The 22,068-nt window shown below is 43.9% G+C and overlaps 3 protein-coding genes across 3 annotated transcripts; 2 read left to right on the forward strand and 1 right to left on the reverse strand.

Annotated features, from left to right (window-relative positions):
• The first annotated feature begins 1,602 nt into the window (after positions 1 to 1,602).
• LOC142932538 (olfactory receptor 11A1-like) lies at positions 1,603 to 3,374 on the forward strand. The gene is made up of 2 exons (XM_076076437.1): positions 1,603 to 2,497; positions 3,145 to 3,374. Exons 1-2 carry the CDS (start codon positions 1,603 to 1,605, stop codon positions 3,372 to 3,374), a joined length of 1,125 nt encoding a protein of 374 aa, XP_075932552.1.
• A 3,595-nt stretch (positions 3,375 to 6,969) lies between these two features.
• On the forward strand, positions 6,970 to 7,911 carry LOC142932539 (olfactory receptor 11A1-like). Its single transcript, XM_076076438.1, has one exon. The coding sequence runs from the start codon at positions 6,976 to 6,978 to the stop codon at positions 7,909 to 7,911; it is 936 nt and encodes a 311-aa protein (XP_075932553.1). The 5' UTR covers positions 6,970 to 6,975.
• Positions 7,912 to 18,056: 10,145 nt separating this feature from the next.
• Positions 18,057 to 18,995, reverse strand: LOC142932569 (olfactory receptor OR9H1-like). Its single transcript, XM_076076485.1, has one exon. The coding sequence runs from the start codon at positions 18,993 to 18,995 to the stop codon at positions 18,057 to 18,059; it is 939 nt and encodes a 312-aa protein (XP_075932600.1).
• Between the last annotated feature and the right edge of the window lie 3,073 nt (positions 18,996 to 22,068).

Below are 22,068 nucleotides of genomic sequence, written 5' to 3' on the forward strand. Positions count from 1 at the left end.
TAAGACCTCAGCACTGGCTTCACTGGTCCTCAGGGCTCCGATAATGACCTCCCCTCAGACCGCTGAGAAAACCTCAGGATGGACAGACAAACATTAGAAAATATTAGTTCTGCTGGTCAGAAAATGTTGGATATGAATTGTAGTATTCAGATTCTTTAAAGTGTAGAGTCTGAGGTCAATGCTGTGCTGGGGTCACCTATGGCTCAGTGGTAGAGTGGGTCGTCCTTCAATCGGAGGGTCGACGGTTTCCACCCCCGGCTTCGGTAGTCCATGTTGATGTCCTTGGACAAATTGCCCCACATTGCTCCTGTAAACTGTACCTGCGGTGTATGAATGGGTATGAATGAATAGTTAGAGTCCTAAAAGAGAAATGCAAGTACAGTCCATTTACCATTTGAAAACACAAAGACTTTCTAGAATCAGTGACTTTACGTTACGCTCTCAAGCTCCCTTCTCATCTACCTCATTTGGTCTCGACTTTCGGCCTTTACAGGTCAAAATTACAGGTTTGAAACTAGAGATGCACAAATCTGACTTTTATCAGTCCCGATACTGAAATCTGGGCTTTGGGTATCGTCCGATACCGAGTATTGTCATGCTATGTTCACACTACCAGAGACAAAAGGGGGGAAGTAAAGTAGGGGATAACGATGGAACTTATTTGACAATGACAAGATGTAAGTGACAATGAAGGGACAAAGGAGGTGACAACAACACGATGATGATGGAATGACACCTGGATGATGATGGGACGTAGGGGATGACGATGGGACAAAGGTTATGGCGACGACGGACATAGGTTACAACGCAAAGATGACAATGAGACGTAGTAGAGGAAAACAGGATGACAACCGGACGCATATGATGACAACATGACGATGGGACGTAGGTGACAAGTAGGAAGGTGACGAGGACGAGACGTAGGGGAAGAGGACGAGACGTAGGTGACAACGACAGGATGGTGAGGGGATGGCAATGAGGCGATGACGGGACGGTGATGAGACGATGACAATGACAATGACAATTGGATGTTCTTGACCATGACGATGGGACAAAGGTTATGGCGACGACGGGACGATGACGGGACGATGACGATAGGATGTTCTTGACCGTGACCATGGGACAAAGGTTACAACGACAAAATGACGATGGGACGTAGCAGAGGAAAACAGGATGACAGCCGGACGCAGATGATGACAACAACATGACGATGAGACATAGGTGACAAGTACATACATGACGACGGGACATTGTTGAAAACAACGGGACATGGGTGAGGACAATGTGACTTCAGTACGGCTGATGGGAAGTTGGGGATGACGGGATGTAGGTTACTACAGCAACAAGGACTGACGGTGACAAGTGACTAGGAATTACGTCAGGGTGTGGGTGACACCGTTGGACCTGAATGTGATCCGATAGGCTGGTGTGGGACCTGATAAAAAAGTGTTAGTGGCCTGTTAGAATCTTCACCTCTGAAAAGGTACAAAGGTGTCTGCAGCCGATGTTAGTGACTGCAGCAGTCTGCAGCACAACAGGTGAACCATGTGTGATGTGATCCTGTTTCATTTACAGATACTTGTACTTTTTGTGCCATAAAGAATGTTGAATTCAACTTTATCTTACTTTATTCTTGGAGCTTATGTGCATGTAGGAAATGTGAAGTACCTGTACTTTATGTTAACTGCAATGTTATACATTGTTATAGTTATTGTCAACATTTCTCTGATTGTGGTTATCTGTATGAACAGAAGCTTACATGAACCTATGTACCTTTTTCTCTGCAGCCTGTTTGTAAATGAACTGTATGGTAGTACAGGGTTGTTTCCATTCCTTCTGGTTCAGATCCTCTCTGACATTCACACTGTTTCTGCTCCACTTTGTTTCCTGCAGATCTTCTGTTTGCATTCGTATGTAAATATAGAGTTTTGTAATTTAGCCGTCATGTCTTATGACAGATATCTCGCTATCTGTTGTCCTCTACAATATAACACACGTATGACATTTAACAAGGCTGTTACCTTTATTGGTATACTTTGGTTGCAGTGCTGTGTGAAAGTCTTAATTACTTTATCCTTAAACATCCGTTTGACATTTTGTGGAAACATCATAAACAGTTTGTATTGCCGTAACTACCTTGTTGTTAAGTTGGCGTGTTCTGACACTGAAGTGAATAACATTTATGGATTGTTTATAACTGCTGTCTCCATGTTAGTCCCTCTGCTTCCAATCCTTTTCTCTTACGTGAGGATTCTTAGAGTTTGTTTCTCTGGGTGTAAACAGACCAGACAGAGAGCTGTCAGTACCTGCACACCTCACCTCGCTTCTCTGCTCAACTTCTCTTTTGGCTGCTGCTTTGAAATAGTTCAGAGTAGACTTGATATGACCAGTGTACCCAGAGTGCTGCGTATCTCCCTCTCACTCTATTTTCTCATCATACAACCTCTTTTGAATCCCATCATGTTTGGATTGCAAATGTCTAAGATACGGAATACATGTAAACGTTCCTTTTGTTTTAAAATGTTGACAAAGATACAATATAGATGAAATAACAAGTCAGTAAATATTTATTCAAAGTGGTAACACTTGTGGTCACTGATTAATGTGGGATTTGATGAACTGAAATAATGTTGAGTGGTTGATTTTATTTCTTATATTGTTGTATTGATAACACAAATCATGAGTCCAGTGTGTAATTCACAGGAGTTTTGCTTTTTTTTTTGCGGGCTTTGCTTTTGACCATCCGCTCATCAATGGACACATTCTGACGCGGCTGGAAATGGGCTTTGCAGGCGTTCACCATGTCTGTGTAGAGCGGCCGATCTTGAACAGTCTGTCATGCTCAGCAGTGTTCCTTTTTTTCTCGTTTTCCTCGTCCTCTTCTGGGTCGCTGAGGTGAAGGGAGCACATAATGGCCACAAAGCGGTCCCGTGTCATGTGGTCACCGGGGAACTGGAAGCTGTATGGCCATTTTCCTCCAGTAGTCAGACCTTTGGTGGACCGTCACAAGTCCAGTGAAAAGGATGACGGCGAGGAATGTCTAAAAGTCCTTCACCGTGAGCACGTCCCAGGTGAATTTCATCCCAGCTAGCTTTCTTTTGGCAGCGTTGGCATTTGTGTTGTCGATGACTTTTCGGACAACAGCTGTAGAAAAAAAAAGCTGGAAGAGGCTGATGGGAGACCATGGTATGGTGGTGTTGAATGTGGGGCCTGGGGTCCTGGCCGGCGTGAACCTGAGAGGGGCAGGTTTGATGCACTCCTCCTCTCTGTCATGCCACCTGTCCTCCTCACTCTCTGGAGACGCCAACCTACTCTTCCCACGCTTGGTAGCTGGAGCAGAAGTACTCAGAGAGGCGCGTCCTCTCTTCCGCTGAGTGGTGGGGAGAGGTGCTGCTGGGCTTGGCTGAGGAACTGCCTTTCGACGTGTTGAGGGACCTGGGACACTGGGAAGAGGTGGCTCATATTCTTTGTCACTGTAGAAGAAATATAAATAAATGCATTCAGTGGTCTGGTTCTGATATTGTAATACATGTAAACAGAAAAGCAATAAACTTGGTACACTCCCCCCCTTACTTAGAGCTGCTAGCTCTAGATAGATAAAAAATTTGACACTAATAAATATAAGACAATCCATACCTTTCCGACGGAAGACAGTAATCCGAGTCCGTGGGGGAGGAGTTGCTTGTCTTGGAGCCGATTGTCGAACTGCCGTTCGATGTGTTGGCAGTGGGGCAGTTGAAGGGGCAGTTGATGGACCAGGGACGCTGGCAAGGGCTGGGTCATATTCTTCGTCACTGTAGAAGAAAAATAAATAAATGCATTCAGTGGTCTGGTGTTGATATTGTATTACATGTAAACAGAAAAGCAATAAACTTTTTTTTTTTCTCGCCCCCCCCCCCCCCCCCCCCTCCGAGTGATGGGGGTCGCTCATCACCAGAAGTTAAAGGAAGTGTGAGAGGTTTCTATGAAACTGTCCCTGAGCCTGGTGCTGCGGTACTATCTGCCAGACGGCACCGGGTGATCGCCACACTTAACCACACTAGGAAAGTGAATCATGGGAGGGCCTTACATAGTCAGGGTGGAATTACTGTTCTCTTTTCCTTACTGTAAGCACCTCTAGATGACAGTGGTGTAAATCATTTACAAGCATTAAAAAGAGTCCATTAGAGCACTGATTCTAAGAAAGTTAGTAACTGTCAGTGCAGCACTTGGCCGAGTATAAATTGTAGTATTATTGTAGACCATAAGCCCTGAAACACTGAGCCGTAAAAGACTTGTGATTAGTGGTGTGAATCTCTAGTCACAGAGCAGTACGATGTGATTATAAAACCATCATCCATTCTTCTTGATGCATCAACATTTTTCCAGACATGATTCATTATTTAAATATGAGTAACAAATAGAAGAGATGAGTCAACTGGTGGGTTACATGTCAGCACCACAAAGAGAACCAACAGTAAACTGAATAAAATGTTTCCTGTGATAACAACACAGAACTTATCATGTTCTGAGTCATGTGACATAACAAGCTGCTGTTATTCACTAATAAATAATAAAGACGTCTCTTCTAACCAATGAGCATTCAGCTCTCATACAGAAATAACTCTTCATGGAACATGTGGTTAAACTCTACATGTTTCTACCATCCTCCCTCTTTCCTCACTGACTCCATGGCTTTAGCTTTAGTTTAGTTCTAGAGTCTCTCTGAGTCCATAAAACATAGAGATCAATGTTGTATCTCGGTTCAGAGAGTTCAACATATAAAACTCTGGTTCTCAATGACTGAGTCGGGGAGTAAATCCTTGACCCAAAAAGTGTGAATCTACTTCTTGGTTCACTTCACTCTTTCCCAGTTGGACGGAGGAAGAAGACGTTTTTAATAGTATTGCACCGGTCAGAGTGTTGATTCCCGTGATACGTGAACCCTAAAATTCCTCTGTGGCATTTTAACTTCAGCCATTTACCCTTCATTTGAAGTATAGAACATTTTCCATCCATCCATCCACCCACCCACCCACCCATCCATCCATCCATCCATCTACCCATCCATCCATCCATCTACCCATCCATCCATCCATCTACCCATTCATCCATCCATCCACAAATAACCTCTGGCCAGATCATCCTCCACATAACTACACACCACTGCACTGTTGTTGTTTGCTGGTGGTTGATCTTTGCACTACTGTTTAGTTCACCTAGTTAGTTAATTTAACACTATTCTATTTCATTGTATATACTGTGCATTTATGTTATTTTATCTTCTTATATTCTTATATGTAATATGTCCTACTCTGTTATTTTAGTGTATATATTGTGCATTTTTTAATACTTAATATTTGTATTTACTCTGTTACTTCGTTGGCAGAATTATATCCTTGCTGCTGTAACATACAAATGTCCCCATGGGGAAGAATAAAGTATCTATCTATCCATCGATTTACTATACGCTTATCCAGGGACGAGTAGCTGGGGCATTATTTCACAGAAAAATCACAGTAATGTATTTTCCACATTTCTGACAGCTTTGATGTCTCCAGCAGCTGTTTGATGAGACATCATGAGCCGACTGCTGATCAATAGAAATATTCAGTTAAACCAAAACAGGAGCTATAAGATCCTCAAAAGCTGCAGAATTGGTCTGAATTCTCTCAAAGTTTTAAACATTTCATTAGTTAATATGAAAACATTTGCTTATTGGAGCTTTAAAGTTATTTCATCTGATGTAACCCTCACACAAGTGTTGAGGGAAGTTACATCATGATGCTCATTGATGAAGTCCCTCAGGTGAAAGGTCACTTCAGCCCAGCATCAGAAATACATGAGGACAAAGGGCAAAACTGCCCCTGAGTTTGTTTACGTTGAAAGCATTTTTTGGGACATTATTATTTTGTAATTTATGTAATTTGCCCACATTTATGTACTTTCTTATGTTTTTTTCTCTCATCTCAAAAGGCTCAGGCATACACACACACACATGCACCGTTCTCCCATACACTGACTATAGGATGTTTGCTGGCTTGTATTTCACTGTTCTTGTCGTCCTCTTGTTATATCTATGTATTGTCTCTTGTGAAAAGATGACAATGAGACGTAGTAGAGGAAGACAGGATGACAACCGGACGCAGATGATGACAACTTGACGACGGTAGGTAGGTGACAAGTACATAGGTGACAAGTGAATAGGTGACAAGGAAGAGACGTAGGTGACGACGACAGGATGATGATGCGACTGACTGGATGATGACGGAACGAGGACGGGACAATGGCGGGGACGATGACGGGACGATGATGGGACGATGATGGGACAATGGGGATGAAGATGGGACAAAGGTTATGGCGGCGACGGCCAGAGGTTACAACAAAAAGATGACAATGAGACGTAGTAGAGGAAGACAGGATGACAACCGGACGCAGATGATGACAACAACATGATGAAGGGTACGTACCTGACAATGACGGAACATTGTTGAAACAACGGGACATGGGTGAGGACAATGTGACTTCAGTACGGCTGATGGGAAGCTGGGGACGACGGGATGTAGATAGATAGATAGATAGATATGTACTTTATTCATCCCCAGGGGGAAATTTGTACGTTACAGCAGCAAGACACACCAAGTAAGCAAAGTAACAGAGTAACCAAAAATATTAGGTATTAAAAAAAATGCACAATATATACATGTAGGTAGCTACAGCAACAAGAAGATGACCGGATTTAGGTGACAAGGACGGGATGTAGGGAATTACGTCAGGGTGTGGGTGACACCGTTGGACCTGAATGTGATCCGATAGGCTGGTATGAGACCTGATAAAAAAGTGTTAGTGGCCTGTTAGAATCTTCACCTCTGAAAAGGTACAAAGGTGTCTGCAGCCGATGTTAGTGACTGCAGCAGTCTGCAGCACAACAGGTGAACCATGTGTGATGTGATCCTGTTTCATTTACAGATACTTGTACTTTTTGTGCCATAAAGAATGTTGAATTCAACTTTATCTTACTTCATTCTTGGAGCTTATGTGCATGTAGGAAATGTGAAGTACTTGTACTTTATGTTAACTGCAATGTTATACATTGTTATAGTTATTGTCAACATTTCTCTGATTGTGGTTATCTGTATGAACAGAAGCTTACATGAACCTATGTACCTTTTTCTCTGCAGCCTGTTTGTAAATGAACTGTATGGTAGTACAGGGTTGTTTCCATTCCTTCTGGTTCAGATCCTCTCTGACATTCACACTGTTTCTGCTCCACTTTGTTTCCTGCAGATCTTCTGTTTGTATACGTATGTACATGTAGAGTTTTGTAATTTAGCCGTCATGTCTTATGACAGATATCTTGCTATCTGTTGTCCTCTAGAATACAACACACGTATGACATTTAATAAGGCTGTTATCTTTATCGCTGTATTATGGTTTTATTCTTTTGTGAAATTCTTAATTACTTTATCCTTAAACATCCGTTTGACATTTTGTGGAAACATCATAAACAGTTTGTATTGTCATAACTACCTTGTTGTTAAGTTGGCGTGTTCTGACACTGAAGTGAATAACGTTTATGGATTGTTTGGTACTGTTCTCACCATCTTAGTCCCTCTGCTACCAATCCTTTACTCTTACATGAAAATTCTTAAAGTTTGTTTCTCTGGTTGTAAACAGACCAGACAGAGAGCTGTCAGTACCTGCACACCTCACCTCACTTCTCTGCTCAACTTCTCTTTTGGCTGCTGCTTTGAAATAGTTCAGAGTAGATTTGATATGACCAGTGTACCCAGAGTGCTGCGTATCTCCCTCTCACTCTATTTTCTCATCATACAACCACTTTTGAATCCCATCATGTTTGGATTGCAAATGTCCAAAATACGGAATACATGTAAACATATCCTCTGTTATAAAATGTTGACCTCTCGCTAGATACTCTATGGATGAAATAACAAAAGTGTCAGTAAATGATTCATGATATCTTTATTTGAAATGCGCTGTTTAATGCATTCAACTGATTGGAACAATTGTAGCATTGTTCATGGTGGTGATTTTAATGTTTTCTACATCCAAATGCTTCCGAACATTTATGAATCCAGAGACAAAAAGACACGGAGCAATGCATATCTATTATATTGACAAAGGCAATCCCCTTTGAAAACAACTAAAGAAAATGCATTAAAGTGGCACAACCACTCTTCCTCCGCCCTCTTACAGGGGTAGATTTTATGTAGCTGGAGGTTACTTAGGGTTTTTATAATCATTTTCATTTTGCCTTGTTATGAATTCAATTAATTTGTGATTTGTGACAGTAAGCTGCTTAAATAAAATTGAATTGAATTGAAAGTTGGTGTGTAAGTTGATAGTATATTTGATATATTTATGACGTTAAATAAACAGACGGAAGATAACTTCTCTTAGTGCATAACGTTAGTCCTAAATGTTTAGATGTGTGAGCAGAGCCAGGTAGTAAGTTGATGACTTTGTACAGTTTCTATTGGATATAGTGCACAGCAGTGTGAGGCAATGAAAAACTTGAGTTATGGCATTTGGTGGAACAGAAGTGACCAAGGACAGGTTCATGATGTAACAGCTTCAGTATAGTTTACCGTTGCAATACTCCAGGGGTCGGGGGACTCGCAACGTATGAACTGTAGACTGGATGGGCCAGAATCAGAACCACCACCCATTCTGCCAGTCCACTGTCCCAGACCTCTCTGTCAGTGTTTTTCAACCTTTTCTGAGCCGCTGTACATTTTTTACATTAAAAATATCCCACGGAACACCAACAACCAAAAAAGTTACAAAATGACACATTGTAGCATAATACAACAAGTCTCTCAATTTGTTGATCCTTACTCAGTTTGAAACCTGGGCCTGTTTGGATGAAAGTGAAAGTAAATCCAAACGAAAGATAACTTTTGCTGTATTGCCTCGAGCTCACCGTCTTTTCTTTCTTTTGACCACCACTCATTCACTAACAAGGACCACACCAATAACAGTATGAGTTTCGAGAGGTGTATTGCATAGTGGAATGATTGTTAGATTCGAGAAGCGGAAGGGGTCGAGGGATGAATATATGTAGGGTAGAGGGATGAAGGGGAGTAGGGTAGAGGGATGATGGGATGTGGGGTAGGGATGAAGAGATGAAGGAATGAGGGGTCGAGGTAGAGGGATGTAGGGTAGGGGTTGAGGAATGAAGGGATGTAGGGTAGAGGGATGAAGGGATGTAGGGTAGGGATGAAGAGATGAAGGGATGTAAGGAAGAAGAAACGAGGAGGGTTAGTAGGAACGTGGTTAGGCAATCGAAGGGGGACCATTGATGTCCGGCGGCTGGCGGGAACAGAGACTGTAGGGTGGGGTTGTCTCTTCAGAAGCTCTGGCAGTGCAGAGTCCCCAAAGATAGCTCCATAAAGACTGGTGCCGATGGTGTTTCTGGTGTCGTTCGGGTTGGAATGAACTTGTGAGAGGTACGTGGGGGAAGGCCAACAATCACGTATCTTGAGGATGTGGTCGGAAATTCCTTGGCTTGAAGCGGTGGAGGCGGCGCTGAGTAAACTCGGGGGGTATTATGGATCGGCCCAAGATATGGCGAAAGTGGTGGTGAGCCCGAGACCGCAACAGGGGATCTTGCGGGGAGTTCGGCTGGCTGAACTTGAGTTTAAGTAGTCGCGGATGGGTTCGTACAGACTTGAGTACGAGTCTGGTCGGAAAAGATAGATGGGTTGAGGTGGACCGTATTGGTTGGTCTTGCGGCATTGAGGTAATAGACGACTGTGTCGGGAGGATGGATGTGATGTCTGACGCGGTGGCATCTCGGGACAGATGGAGTTCAAGGCGGTGAACTCGGAGTAGCGAAAGAATCTGGCAAGAACGTGGACTTTAATGCTTTCTCCATGAAGGGTGACGGATGACCTGAGCTGAGGGTGAGGATGCCGCAGGTGAGGAGGTCCGAAGTGAGGGGTAGCCGTTTAGGCGTAGTTTGGCTTTAGGGACCTTCGAGTAGCATGGCGACGTGTGAGTGGGTAGGCTGGGCACGGAGCCCTGAGGACAGTTTGTGTAAAAGTTAATTCCGCTTATGTAAACCTGTACGGTGGAGGGCTTGAACTTAAGGAGGGAAATGGATAAGTGACTGAAGGTCGTGGGGGTAAGGATCTCGAGTGAAGGAATGGAAGGCTGAAGGAGTTGCGAAAGCTTGGAAGCAGTTTCGTCCAGTGAGGTACGATGAGAGCTTGGGGGCGACGTTGTTGAGGATGCCATCTGCGCTATATTCTGAGTGGATGGCAATGGTCTTTAATGGACCGTTCATGCCCCAAAAGAATGGCTACTATGACTATGGGATGCGTTTCGTAGATCGCGGAGGAAGGTGTGGGGGATGAGAATTCACGCGGCCAAGGACTGATTGTCACTGTAGAGGCCGTCAAAGCTGATCGAGGTTGTGGCGTCTGTGAAAAGCTGGATGTCTTCCGGCTTGGTGATGTGTTCGTCGTGGAAGAAGGAGATGCCGTTCCGGGAGGAGAGGAACTGGTGTCAGTTTAGCTCGGTTTACGTGTCATGTAGGTCAACTGTGGTCATGTAGGTTTGTAACGGCGGCGGCGACTAACGGGATGTGTGGCAAGGAGGATTTTGTTTAATCTATTGATTCTATTTATTTATTTTATCTGGTGGAGGAAAGCCCAGTGTTTAGACCGTGTGCTGGGTTTGAAGAAGGTAGCGTGACAGTGAGGAAGTCGTCTAGGTCGGTGATTTTCACCCCTGAGCCGTAGACCGCCGGTGTGCTGTGAGAGATTGTCAGGTAGGACGTGGGAAAAATATCCGGATTTGCTTAAATCGGTCCAGAAATAATATATTTTAATTGGTTGCTTCGAATAATTTGCCATGGTTGAGCATCTAGCCCTGTAACATAGTAGCTGGCTACGTAATTAAATACTCTTCCGTGCCAGTGGGTGGCAGTAGGTAGCATGATAATGACCGTGGTGATTAAGACAGTAGAATTAAGTGATGCACCGAGAGGTTGCGGTGACAAGACGTTTGTCCGGATTCAGGTAAGCTAATTTTCCGGCTGCTCTTGGACGGACGCATGGCGGAGTAATACGCGTCCTTCCGAAGGAAAATGAAAAGGTACCGGTAGTCGGGATCAGTGGTAAGGACTTGGAGGTGCTGGTGATGTCTGCCTTAGATGACCGGCTTCTTCGCCTGCGAGGCGGATGGGGAACGTGGCGTGATCGATTCTTATGTACTTTGTGGAGTAGTCCAGGCTGGGAATTAGGTGGAGCCTGGTGATGTCTGCGCAGGTGGGGAGTGGCTGTTTGAGTGCAACGACTGAGCTTGGTTAGCAATTCCCAGGAGATGTGGGGATTGTGTGTGGATGGCTCGATAATTGGGCGACATGTGGTTACCAGTGATCGATAGCCCGATTGTGTTGAACGGAAAGGCAGGAGCGAGGGAAGAGGAAAAGATGCTGGGATGGAGGGATGCATGTGCGTGGGTTGGAAGTGCAGATTGGGGAAAAGAGGCTGCAGGGTGAGATATCCCTGATGCAGAGAGAGTAAGGAGGGGGTGCGATACGAACTGGCCCTCTAGAGGGGCTGGTGTGAGTGACTGGGCTTGTCTGGGCGTGTTGTGCGTTGTGACGTCGTCGACGTAGCGCCTGATGCTGGTGATTCAGCGATCGAGGGAGGTGTAGTGCTGAGCGTCCGTAACCAGTTTGAGGAGTTTGCTTTTCTGTCAGACTGGTGGAAATGGATGTTGAGCTGGGTGAGTGCATGCTTCAGTCGAGAGACTGTCCACTCGGAATTGCGGGATGTATGGGGCCATCGGAGCATTGGCGTTGGGGAGAAGGGTCGCTGTGGTTTTGGCCATTGTTCGAGCGGCTGGATCTCGAGGGGGTGGAAGAGCGGCGTTGTGGAGGGACGATGTCCCTCGGGGATCTCCTCCTGGGGTTGTTGGAAGGCAAAGGACCGACGACTTCGGAATTGTCCGAGGATGGGGTTAGCTGTGGCTAAAAGTGGAACTGGTGGGGGGGGGGGGAGAGTCAGAAGACACTGGAATTGTCTGCTGGCGGAGCTGTGGAAATGAGGAGGCGCGTTAAAGATGGGATGGCAATGCTAGTGGGGGTAGGGGTGGAGGAAGAGAAGGGGGGGGGGGGGGGGGGGCATGGGCAGGAAGAAACAACTGTTGCGTCCCTGGCAAGAAAACCAACCCCGAGCTGCTCCCTTAGCTATGCCATATACCTACCTGTTCTGTTGTTTGAGCGGTCTATGCAGCTGGGGTAGCCGGTAGACGTGGGAGGAGTTAACCGAAGTTGGCCGAGGTGGGTGGAACGTGGAAGGTAGAAGTAACAGAACATGAAAGGATGGCAGGATGGAGGGATGGATGTGCCTGGGTTAATCGTGAAGTTAGGGGGAAAAACATTGCGAGGAGATGTCTCTGGCACGGGGGGAGCTTGACGGCCAGAGTCAGTATGGCATGGGACAACTTAAGGCAGGACGCAGTCGACTGCCCTCCTCTAAACACATTTAGGTTAAAGATTCACGATCAGAGTATACGACCTGGCCCTCTGGAGGGACTGATGTCGATGGATGGGCTTCTTCCACCGTGTGATGCGTCATGACGTCATCGGCGCGCTCCTGACGTGGCGCCGGGAACCCGGAAGTGCTCTGAAGGCTCGGAGAGCGAGAGCGGTGTTGTGCCACGGGTGCTTGAATAGTTTGGAAAGTTGTGCTTTTAACAGACTGATGTAAAGGACTGTTGTTTGGAGCTACGCTACGCTAACCTGAGGACACCATAGCATGGCAGGACACAAGCTACGGTGCTTTTGAAAACTTTTGGAGAGAGTCAAGTGGATCTACAACTCAACGAACACGTTTGCAGGGAAACAGCTCCACAATCGCGGCCCGGCGTGTGGCCTGCGTCGGCCGGCGGGCGCCCCGGCGGAGGTGGGATCCCGGCCCCGCTGTGAACCGGCCGCAGCAGACCGGCGAAATACAACTGGGGAGACTCGACTGTCATCACTGGCGTCCATGAATCGAGAAGGACTTCTTACTGGAACTGAGACGATGCACTGGGATTAAATTCTTTAAGTTTCGGTAAGTGACAAACTCCGTTTGTTTTTTTACATAGTAACGTTACGACTGTTCATTTGTCTATCGTGTCGTTTTCATGAATAATATTTGAATGGCTCGTGCTCTTGTGTGGTGGAATGCGTGGATCCGCTGCAGGTTTGCTGGATTGATGCACTGAAGGCCCAGGTATAAAATCCACAGCCCGCCACTGATAAGACCTAATTTAAAAATTTTAAATATGCAATTTTACAATAAGATATAGTAAACAAACAGATAATAGTATATCAAAAAAGTATGTTATTAAAGTGTCATGTGTATATTAATTGAGAAAAGTTGTCTAAGAGTGTGTAACAGTAGGAAATTGTCCTGGGGATGTCAGAGTCAGTGGGGGCCCTGGGCTTATTTGCAAGGCAGTCCTTCTTCTCTGACATCATAACCAAAAACAATAACAATACACGCGCCTTATTTGCGACCGTCGACAGACTAACAAACCCTCCAGTGTCGGTAACTGCTGAGCTCCAATCCACCTGGCATGCAATCAAGCAGTCAGTGCCTCCACACCAACCACAGGATATGTGTTGTCCCCTTCTCTAAATAACATCCATTCAAATATCATGACACAATTTCATTCAATCGACCGTAGAAGCCTCGAAGACATTATACAACATCTGAAGTCATCCTCCTGCTGCTTGGATATTCTACCAACACACTTTTTATAAAATGTTTCAAACTAGATGACCACTGATCTTTTACACATTGTAAAGACATCCCTTCTCTCAGGTGTCTTCCCACAAGCCCTAAAAACTGCAGTTATTAAACCGCTCCTAAAGAAGGCTAGTTTAGACTCCGCAACAATGAACAATGATAGGCCAATATCACACCTCCCATTGTTAAGTAAAATAACTGAAAAAGCGTTTTTCCAACAGCTGAACAACTTCTTGGCCGTAAATAACTGCTTTGATGTCTTCCAGTCAGGCTTTCGACAGCACCACAGTACTGAAACTGCTCTTGTTAAGGTTTTCAACAACATCCACTTAAAACCTCTTTAGCCCTAACCCTATTTTTAGGCCTCTGCTCGAAAATTGCATACCCATACTAAAGAGAGTGTAGATCTCTAACTACAAGGTCTATTTTAATAATTTTGATGGTATAATACAGGTAAAACTTGTGATATACTTGTTCAGATGCGTACATATTGTGTATATGTTACTGGTTAATAGTGAATGAAGATGGAACGAAGCTCAAATTGAAAAGTTTCAGGTTCGCCTGAAAAAAAAGCACTTTTATTTAATTTGAAATAATGCAGATCCAAGCCTAAAAATACGCCACTGTCATAGCACAACATCTTTTACAGTCCCCACAAACAAATTTTACTTCGATTGAGTGAAGCAGGCCAACGTAATAGAGGTCTGAGTACGGACAGTCAAGCCAAATTCTCATTTTTGGAACCAGCTGTTGTTGTACCACTAATAATGTTCAATAGATCCTAATAAAGCAGTTTGGCATCATTTTGAGCCATTTTGAGCTCTCATATCTCTCCTCCATGGAATGTTCTCGTCTCTGTCTGAGTCGATGGAGACCTTTCTAAGCCTGTGATTGGCGGATTTCATCATGTGACACCTCGTTGGACCCGGATGAGTCTCAGGAAAGCAGTAGGTGGTTCTTGAGTAGATTGACAGATTTTTTAGCTACTAAAAATCCCAATCCCTGCCACGCAACCCCCATGCGTAAAATGATTCACTGAACAGGAAAATGCCGACCATTTCGTCATAGTTTCGCCCAGGACCTCCATTTTGTCACACACACACACACACACACACACAGAGACACGGAGAGAACACGTCTGAAACGGATTACCGTCAATTTCCGGCATTTTTCTTCACGGAAATCACCTCAAGGTACGATGCGTTTACATTTATTTTGCTGGGGGACGGTTTGTTGTTTGTTGGCTTTCTGGATGTAACTTTTGAATGGCTTCACGGAGAGGAATTTAGAAGCTACGGGTCGACTCGCGGTCGAATCCTCGTGCTTTCTCATGTATCCATCCGCCATGATAGCAAACAGCGTTGTGTTGGGAGATGCAAACGGAGTGCATAGGTCGCCGATTCGTGGCCAAAAATACGTGATATTGTGGTAAATCTTCTAGTTTATATTATTTTGTGTATAACTGTGTATAACTGTGTTTTGAGTGAGTAAAATGGCTCCCATGGTTATTTCGCCCAGAATCTCTTTGTTACATAGATATACGATATGTCATAAAATGTAATTTTATTCGTTTCGCAAAAGTGAATTTTCCACACGTGTGTACTCTGTCGCCCCCCATCTAGCCCCCTTTAAAGGGGACTCTCGGGACCAAGAGGTTTTAAACACAGTGACAATGACAGAATCTCAGTCTTAGTATTACTGGATCTCAGTGCTGCATTCAACATGGTCGACCATCACATACTACTAGAAAGACTAAAGATCTGGGTGGGACTCTCTGGCACAGCACTCAACTGGTTTGAATCCTACTTGAAGGACCGAGAATACTTGTAGTTAATTACACCTAGATTTCTGGCTTGTTTGTGGGTTTTAACATCAGATTGAAGCTGAGCGCTGACTTTCAATCGTTCGTCCTTGGTACCAAAAACAATTACTTCTGTTTTATCTTTGTTTAATTGAAGAACATTCTGGCACATCCAGTTGTTGATTAGTTCAATGCAGTTACCCAGCCCTTATATGGGATTATAGTCCCCTGGTGACATAGTTATGTAGAATTGTGTGTCGTCTGCATAATTATGATAACACACTTTGTTGTTTTCCATAATCTGAGCTAGTGGAAGCAAGTAGATGTTGAACAGAAGAGGCCCCAGTATTGAACCTTGGGGAACACCACATGTTCTTTTAGTCAGCTCTGATGTGTAGTTATGGATTCAGACCTCAACCTGAACAGCCTCATCAAGACAATCACATAATCAGCCTCCTATCACCTGAAGAATATATCAAGGATTAGAGGATTTATGTCTCAACAGGATTTGGAAAAACTTGTCCATGCATTTATCTTCAGTAGACTGGACTACTGTAACGGTGTGTTCACAGGTCTCTGTAAAAAGTAAATCAGAAAGCTGCAGCTGATTCAGAACGCTGCAGCTCGAGTCCTCACTAAGACCAGGAGGGTGGATCACATCACTCCAGTTCTGAGGTCTTTGCACTGGCTTCCTGTCAAACAAAGACTTGACTTTAAAGTCCTGCTGTTGGTTTATAAAGCACTGTGAACCATCCCGACCCCTTAGGTCGTCTGGGACCGGTCTACTTTCTGTTCCCAGAGTCAGAACTAAACATGGAGAAGCAGTGTTCAGTTGTTCTGCTCCACATATCTGGAACAAAGTCCCAGAAAGCTGCAGGTCTGCTGAGACCCTCAGCTCCTTTAAATCAGGACTGAATACTTTTCTGTTTGCTGCCTTTAATTGAACCACATTCAAGGATATTAATACATTTCTGCATTTCTGCATTTTACTAGTGTATTTTATTTCTCAAACTGCTTTTTGGTGTTTTAATGAATGTTTTTAATGTTTCAATGAATGTTTTGCCTTATGTTTTGATGCTTTTAATGGTTTTATGTGAAGCACTTTGAATTGCCTTGTTGTTGAAATGTGCTGTACAAATTGCCTTGCCTTGATTAGTCCTGGTATCAATGGGGATTTCCCACTTGCCCCAGTGACTGACAGGATGAGCATGTGTACAAATCCTTCCGTTCTTTTGCCACACTTGAATAGCACTTTTCATCTTTTTTGACTCCAGTCTGTCCCACACATTTATCTCCTCACAATACTTTTAGCACCTCAATCGAACAACATTTTTTTATTTTTTGTGTGTACTCTTATATGTAGAATTTTTAAACTTATCTATTGTGTCTTGTGACAGATATCTTGTTATCTGCTAATCTCTACAACAGTACACACATGTGACATATGAAGAGGTTTTTATTGCTTCCCACTGGTTAACACAAATCCACAAAGTGGCTTTGGACAAATTGTTTTAAATTAATTCAAATTGGCAAATTCTTGGCACAGGAAGATTTTTGTTTTCAAGCAAAACACGTCACACACAGTGTACACATAGCGGTGTCAGTGGGGATTTGTATGTTGGTGGTGATTGTGGCTTGTTTACATATTTGTGCTTTTTTCCCCTATTAAATAACAAAGACACTGTTTTCAGATGAACTCAAATGATTCATTGGCATTTGCAACTGACATACGCTGAGACACACTTGTGATTGTTGAATATCTGCCAATGATAGGGGCCATGCCAGTATATCGCTTTATAATAGCTTATAATAAGTCTTCATAATACATTTTTTATAATGTGAATAATTATGCGTATTGTTATAACGCATTATCAATATTTTTCAGTGCTTAAACTATAAGTATACAATGTTATAAGTATCTTTAATGCTTTTTAGACATGGGCATAATAAAAAGTGTTACCACAACAAGTTAATGTTTATTGGACTATTTGCACAACATCATTTAACAAGAAGGCAATTACAAATTGCTCGACATACTAGAGTAAGGGAATAAGAAAATACATAAAATAAACACAAATACAAAAGGTAATATAAGGCTTCAAAGGCTTCTTGGCATACGGACTGATGATGTCATTGTCCTACTGGTCCAGCTGTCTACAATGTGAGACACCTTTACATGTCAGTAACTGGAAGTTGTTCAGCACAAGACTTTAAATACTGTGTATTTCTACTACCACTACTACCACGGAGAAAGCAGCAACTGCATCATTTCTATAATTGTAAAAGTAAAAATACATTGCTGATTTTAATTTGCTGCCTTGTGTGAAAAACTTAATAAATAAATATAATGCACAATTCATCTTGCATCTCAAGATACATCCTTTTTGCAAACTCACCAAATTACAAACTTGACAAAGATTCAAGCTTTTGTTTAAATATTGCTACTGACAAGGCGTACACATGTTACTAGAGCTGAGGAGATAAACTACACGGCCTTCAACACTAACTTACATTTTACCAAAGACAAGACTTTTACATATGATGCGAATTTTTGTCAAATTCAGTCCGTACATTAAAGGGTTGAAGAGCGGTTGGCAAGTGAGAAAGTATAAAGATAAAAAGATGCGCAGCAGAATGGGTGCTCTGTTCATATCAAACCTGCTCTGCACTATTTCAAAGAAAACCCCAAAAGAGAAGTTGAGCAGAGAAGCGAGGTGAGGTGTGCAGGTACTGACAGCTTTCTGTCTGGTCTGTTTACAACCAGAGAAACAAACTCTAAAGATCCTCACGTACGAGTAAGAGATTAGTATTGCAAGACCAAATAATACAATGAAAGTGTACATGAGTCCATAGATGTTGTTGACTGTCGTGTCATAACAGGCCAGTTTTACAACAGAGTAGTTGTTACAGAATAATCTGTCAATGATGTTCCCACACAGCTGTAAAGATGCACTCAAAGATATCATGACTACGATATTAAGAAGAGGGATTAACCACGTTACAGCAATAAGCATGGTAACCTTGTTAAATACCATACGTGTGTTATATTGTAGAGGACAACAGATAGCAAGATATCGGTCATAAGACAGGACGGCTAAGTTATAAAACTGTACATTTCCATAAGTGTACAAACAGAAGATCTGCAGGAAACAAAGTGGAGCAGAAACAGTGTGAATGTCAGAGAGGATCTGAACCAGAAGGAATGGAAACAACCCTGTACTACCAAACAGTTCATTTACAAACAGGCTGCAGAGAAAAAGGTACATAGGTTCATGTAAGCTTCTGTTCATACAGATAACCACAATCAGCAGAAGGTTGGTGCAAACAATTACAACATAAATACACATAATAATCATGAACAATAAGTATTTAAAAAGCCCGAGATCAAAGTAAGCACTAAAAGTGAAATATGAAACCTGAGTGGAGTTCATCATCATCATCATCATCTGTTTGAACAACACTGTTACATGTTGTAGATTTACTGAATCTAGTTCAGATGTTAAATCGACGCTTTTTTCTGGACCCACAACATAAACACACACACACACACACATACACAGTATTCACTCTTCAAACAGTAAAGATGTCAATTCTGACAAAGACACATGTGACAGATTCTCCAAACATATCATTTAGCTCATTTATATTCCATCAAATGTTATTAATGACAGAACCGTTTGTGACATTGTGTGAATCCTAACATGACTGCTGCTGGAGCGCTGCCTCTTTAAGCTCTTCAGCTCAGATGATGTTGCATCATCATCATCACAGAAGACATCTCACCAGCTGATGTCACCAGCTATCATCAACGCATTGATTCTTTCTCTCCCGTTACATATAGCTGCAGTCATCGATCACTGAACTGATTAGTCAATCAATACAAAATAGATTTTGATAACCGAGTAAACATCATGCGTCTGTAGATGAAGTAATAGGTGTAGCAGGTGTGTTGTTTACCGGAACCCTCACACAGTCGTTGACCGTCAGGTGTATGATAAGCGATTGTTTGCATATGTAAGTTCTTCATTGATATAAGTTCATGTGGATCACAGTTAACAATGTGGACTGACTTCATTTGACTTCAGGTTACTTCACCTGAACTCCAGGAAGGAAGACGTCTACTTTTCTTTACTTTACCAGACTAGAGTTCAACCTTGCTTATCTTGACTTAATTTCCCTTCAGTTTAACTCTAAGACTGCTCGGTCCACTTCACTCCTCTTACTTTACTTACCTTCGCTTCATCTTACTTTGTTTTAGTTTACTTCACTTAAACCACAGGAATCTTAAATATGTCTACTTCACTTCAGTTTACTTCAATACACTACGCTACAATTTACTTTACTTCACTTTAGTTTAAAATTCCAGTTTAAGTCTGACTCCTAAAGATGCCCACTTTACTTTACTGCACTATACTTGAACTGACTTCATTAAACTTTACATAATGTTCCTTTAACTGCAGAACCCCTAAAGATGTACACTTTACTTTCTTTATTTTAGTTCATTTCAGTTTAATTCATTCGCGACTCGGAGCTAAATCGAAAGGTGGAGGAATCTGTTTCTACTCCAACAGTGGCTGGTGCAACTATGTGACAGTGGTTCTACAGCACTGTTCTCCTGATCTGGAATCTTTTATCATAAACTATAAACCCTTCTACTCCTGTGAGTTCGCTTCATTCCTACTGGTCGGTGTTTACATGCCGCCGCAGGGCAACGTGCAGGAGACACAGCGGACACTCACCGACCAGATACGGTGTGTGGAGCGGACCAACCCGGACTCTCTAGTTATTGTCCTTGGTGACTTTAACAAAGGAAACCTCAGCCATGAACTCCCCAAATACAGACAGTTCATTAAATGCTCAACCAGAGAGGAGAACATTCTAGATCACTGTTACACCACAATCAGCGGGGCCTATCACGCCGTCCCTCGTGCTGCACTGGGACTCTCTGAGCACGTCATGGTCCATCTGATTCCTGCTTACAGGCAGAAACTAAAGCTGTAAACCTGTGGTGAGGAAACTCAAGCAGTGGACCAGTGAAGCTCTGGAGGATCTTCAGGCGTGCTTGGACTGTACAGACTGGGATGTCTTCAGGACTGCTACCAACAGTCTGGATGAGTACACAGAGGCTGTGACGTCATACATCAGCTTCTGTGAGGACAGCTGTGTTCCATCAAGCACCAGGGTGAGTTACAACAACGACAAACCCTGGTTTACAGCAGAACTCAGACAGCTAAGGCTGCAGAAAGATCAGGCTTTTAGGAGTGGGGACAAGGACTTGTACAAAGAGTCAAAGTACAGGTTTAGTAAGGCGGTGAGAGATGCTAAACGACTGTACTCTGAGAAACTGCAACATCAGCTCTCAGCCAATGACTCTGCTTCTGTCTGGAGAGACCTCAGACAGATTACCAACTACAAGCCAAAAACCCCCCACTCCATGAACGACCTCCGCCTGGCAGACGAGCTGAATGAGTTCTACTGCACATTCGAAAGACAATGGGACAGTCCTGACTCCATCCCCCACAGCCCCATCAACCAGCCCCAGACCACCAGCCCCCCCCCCCCCCCCCCCCCCACCCCCCTCCCCAGTGACGACTCTCTCTATTCTGGAGAGTGACATCAACAGGCTTTTTAAAAAACAGAACCCCCGCAAAGCAGCCGGCCCAGACTTGGTCTCCCCCTCCACCCTGAAGCATTGTGCTGATCAGCTGTCTCCGGTGTTCACAGACATCTTTAACACCTCCCTAGAGACATGCCACGTACCAGCCTGCTTCAAGGCCTCCACCATCATCCTTGTCCCTAAAAAACCAAGGATCACAGGACTCAATGACTACAGGCCCGTCGCCCTGACCTCTGTGGTCATGAAGTCTTTTGAGCGCCTTGTCCTGTCCCATCTAAAAACCCTCACCGACCCACTCCTGGACCCCCTGCAGTTCGCCTACAGAGCCAACAGATCTGTAGATGACGCAGTCAACATGGCCCTTCATTTCATCCTCCAGCATCTGGACTCCCCAGGAACCTACGCCAGGATCCTGTTTGTGGACTTCAGCTCTGCTTTCAACACCATCATCCCGTCTCTGCTGCATAGCAAGCTCTCCCAGCTGCACGTGCCCGACTCCACCTGCAAGTGGATCACAGACTTCCTGTCTGACAGGAAGCAGCACGTGAAGCTGGGAAAGCACGTCTCAGCCTCCAGGACCATCAGCACCGGTTCCCCCCAAGGCTGCGTTCTTTCCCCTCTGCTCTTCTCCCTGTACACCAACAGCTGCACCTCCACTCACCAGTCCGTCAAGCTCCTGAAGTTCGCGGATGACACCACCCTCATTGGACTCATCTCTGGTGGGGATGAGTCCGCCTACAGGTGGGAGACTGACCATCTGGTGACCTGGTGCGGTCTGAACAACTTAGAGCTCAACGCTCTAAAGACAGTGGAGATGGTTGTGGATTTCAGGAAGAACGCAGCCCCACCAGCCCCTATCACTGTGTGTGACTCCCCCGTCAACGTGGTGGAGTCCTTCCTCT

Source organism: Anarhichas minor, unplaced genomic scaffold (assembly GCF_050575085.1).
Source record: "Anarhichas minor isolate MPS153535 unplaced genomic scaffold, ASM5057508v1 ptg000057l, whole genome shotgun sequence".
Taxonomy (NCBI): Eukaryota; Metazoa; Chordata; class Actinopteri; order Perciformes; family Anarhichadidae; genus Anarhichas; species Anarhichas minor.

What these genes read in the sequence shown, in the direction of transcription:
- LOC142932538 (XM_076076437.1), top strand. Translation starts at nt 1,603, where the DNA reads ATGTTGAATTCAACTTTATCTTACTTTATTCTTGGAGCTTATGTGCAT. An exon ending in GTCTAAGATACGGAATACAT is followed by an intron (nt 2,498 to 3,144) that starts GTAAACGTTCCT and finishes TTCGGACAACAG; the next exon opens with CTGTAGAAAAAAAAAGCTGG.
- LOC142932539 (XM_076076438.1), top strand. Translation starts at nt 6,976, where the DNA reads ATGTTGAATTCAACTTTATCTTACTTCATTCTTGGAGCTTATGTGCAT.
- LOC142932569 (XM_076076485.1), bottom strand. Translation starts at nt 18,995, where the DNA reads ATGATGATGATGATGATGAACTCCACTCAGGTTTCATATTTCACTTTT.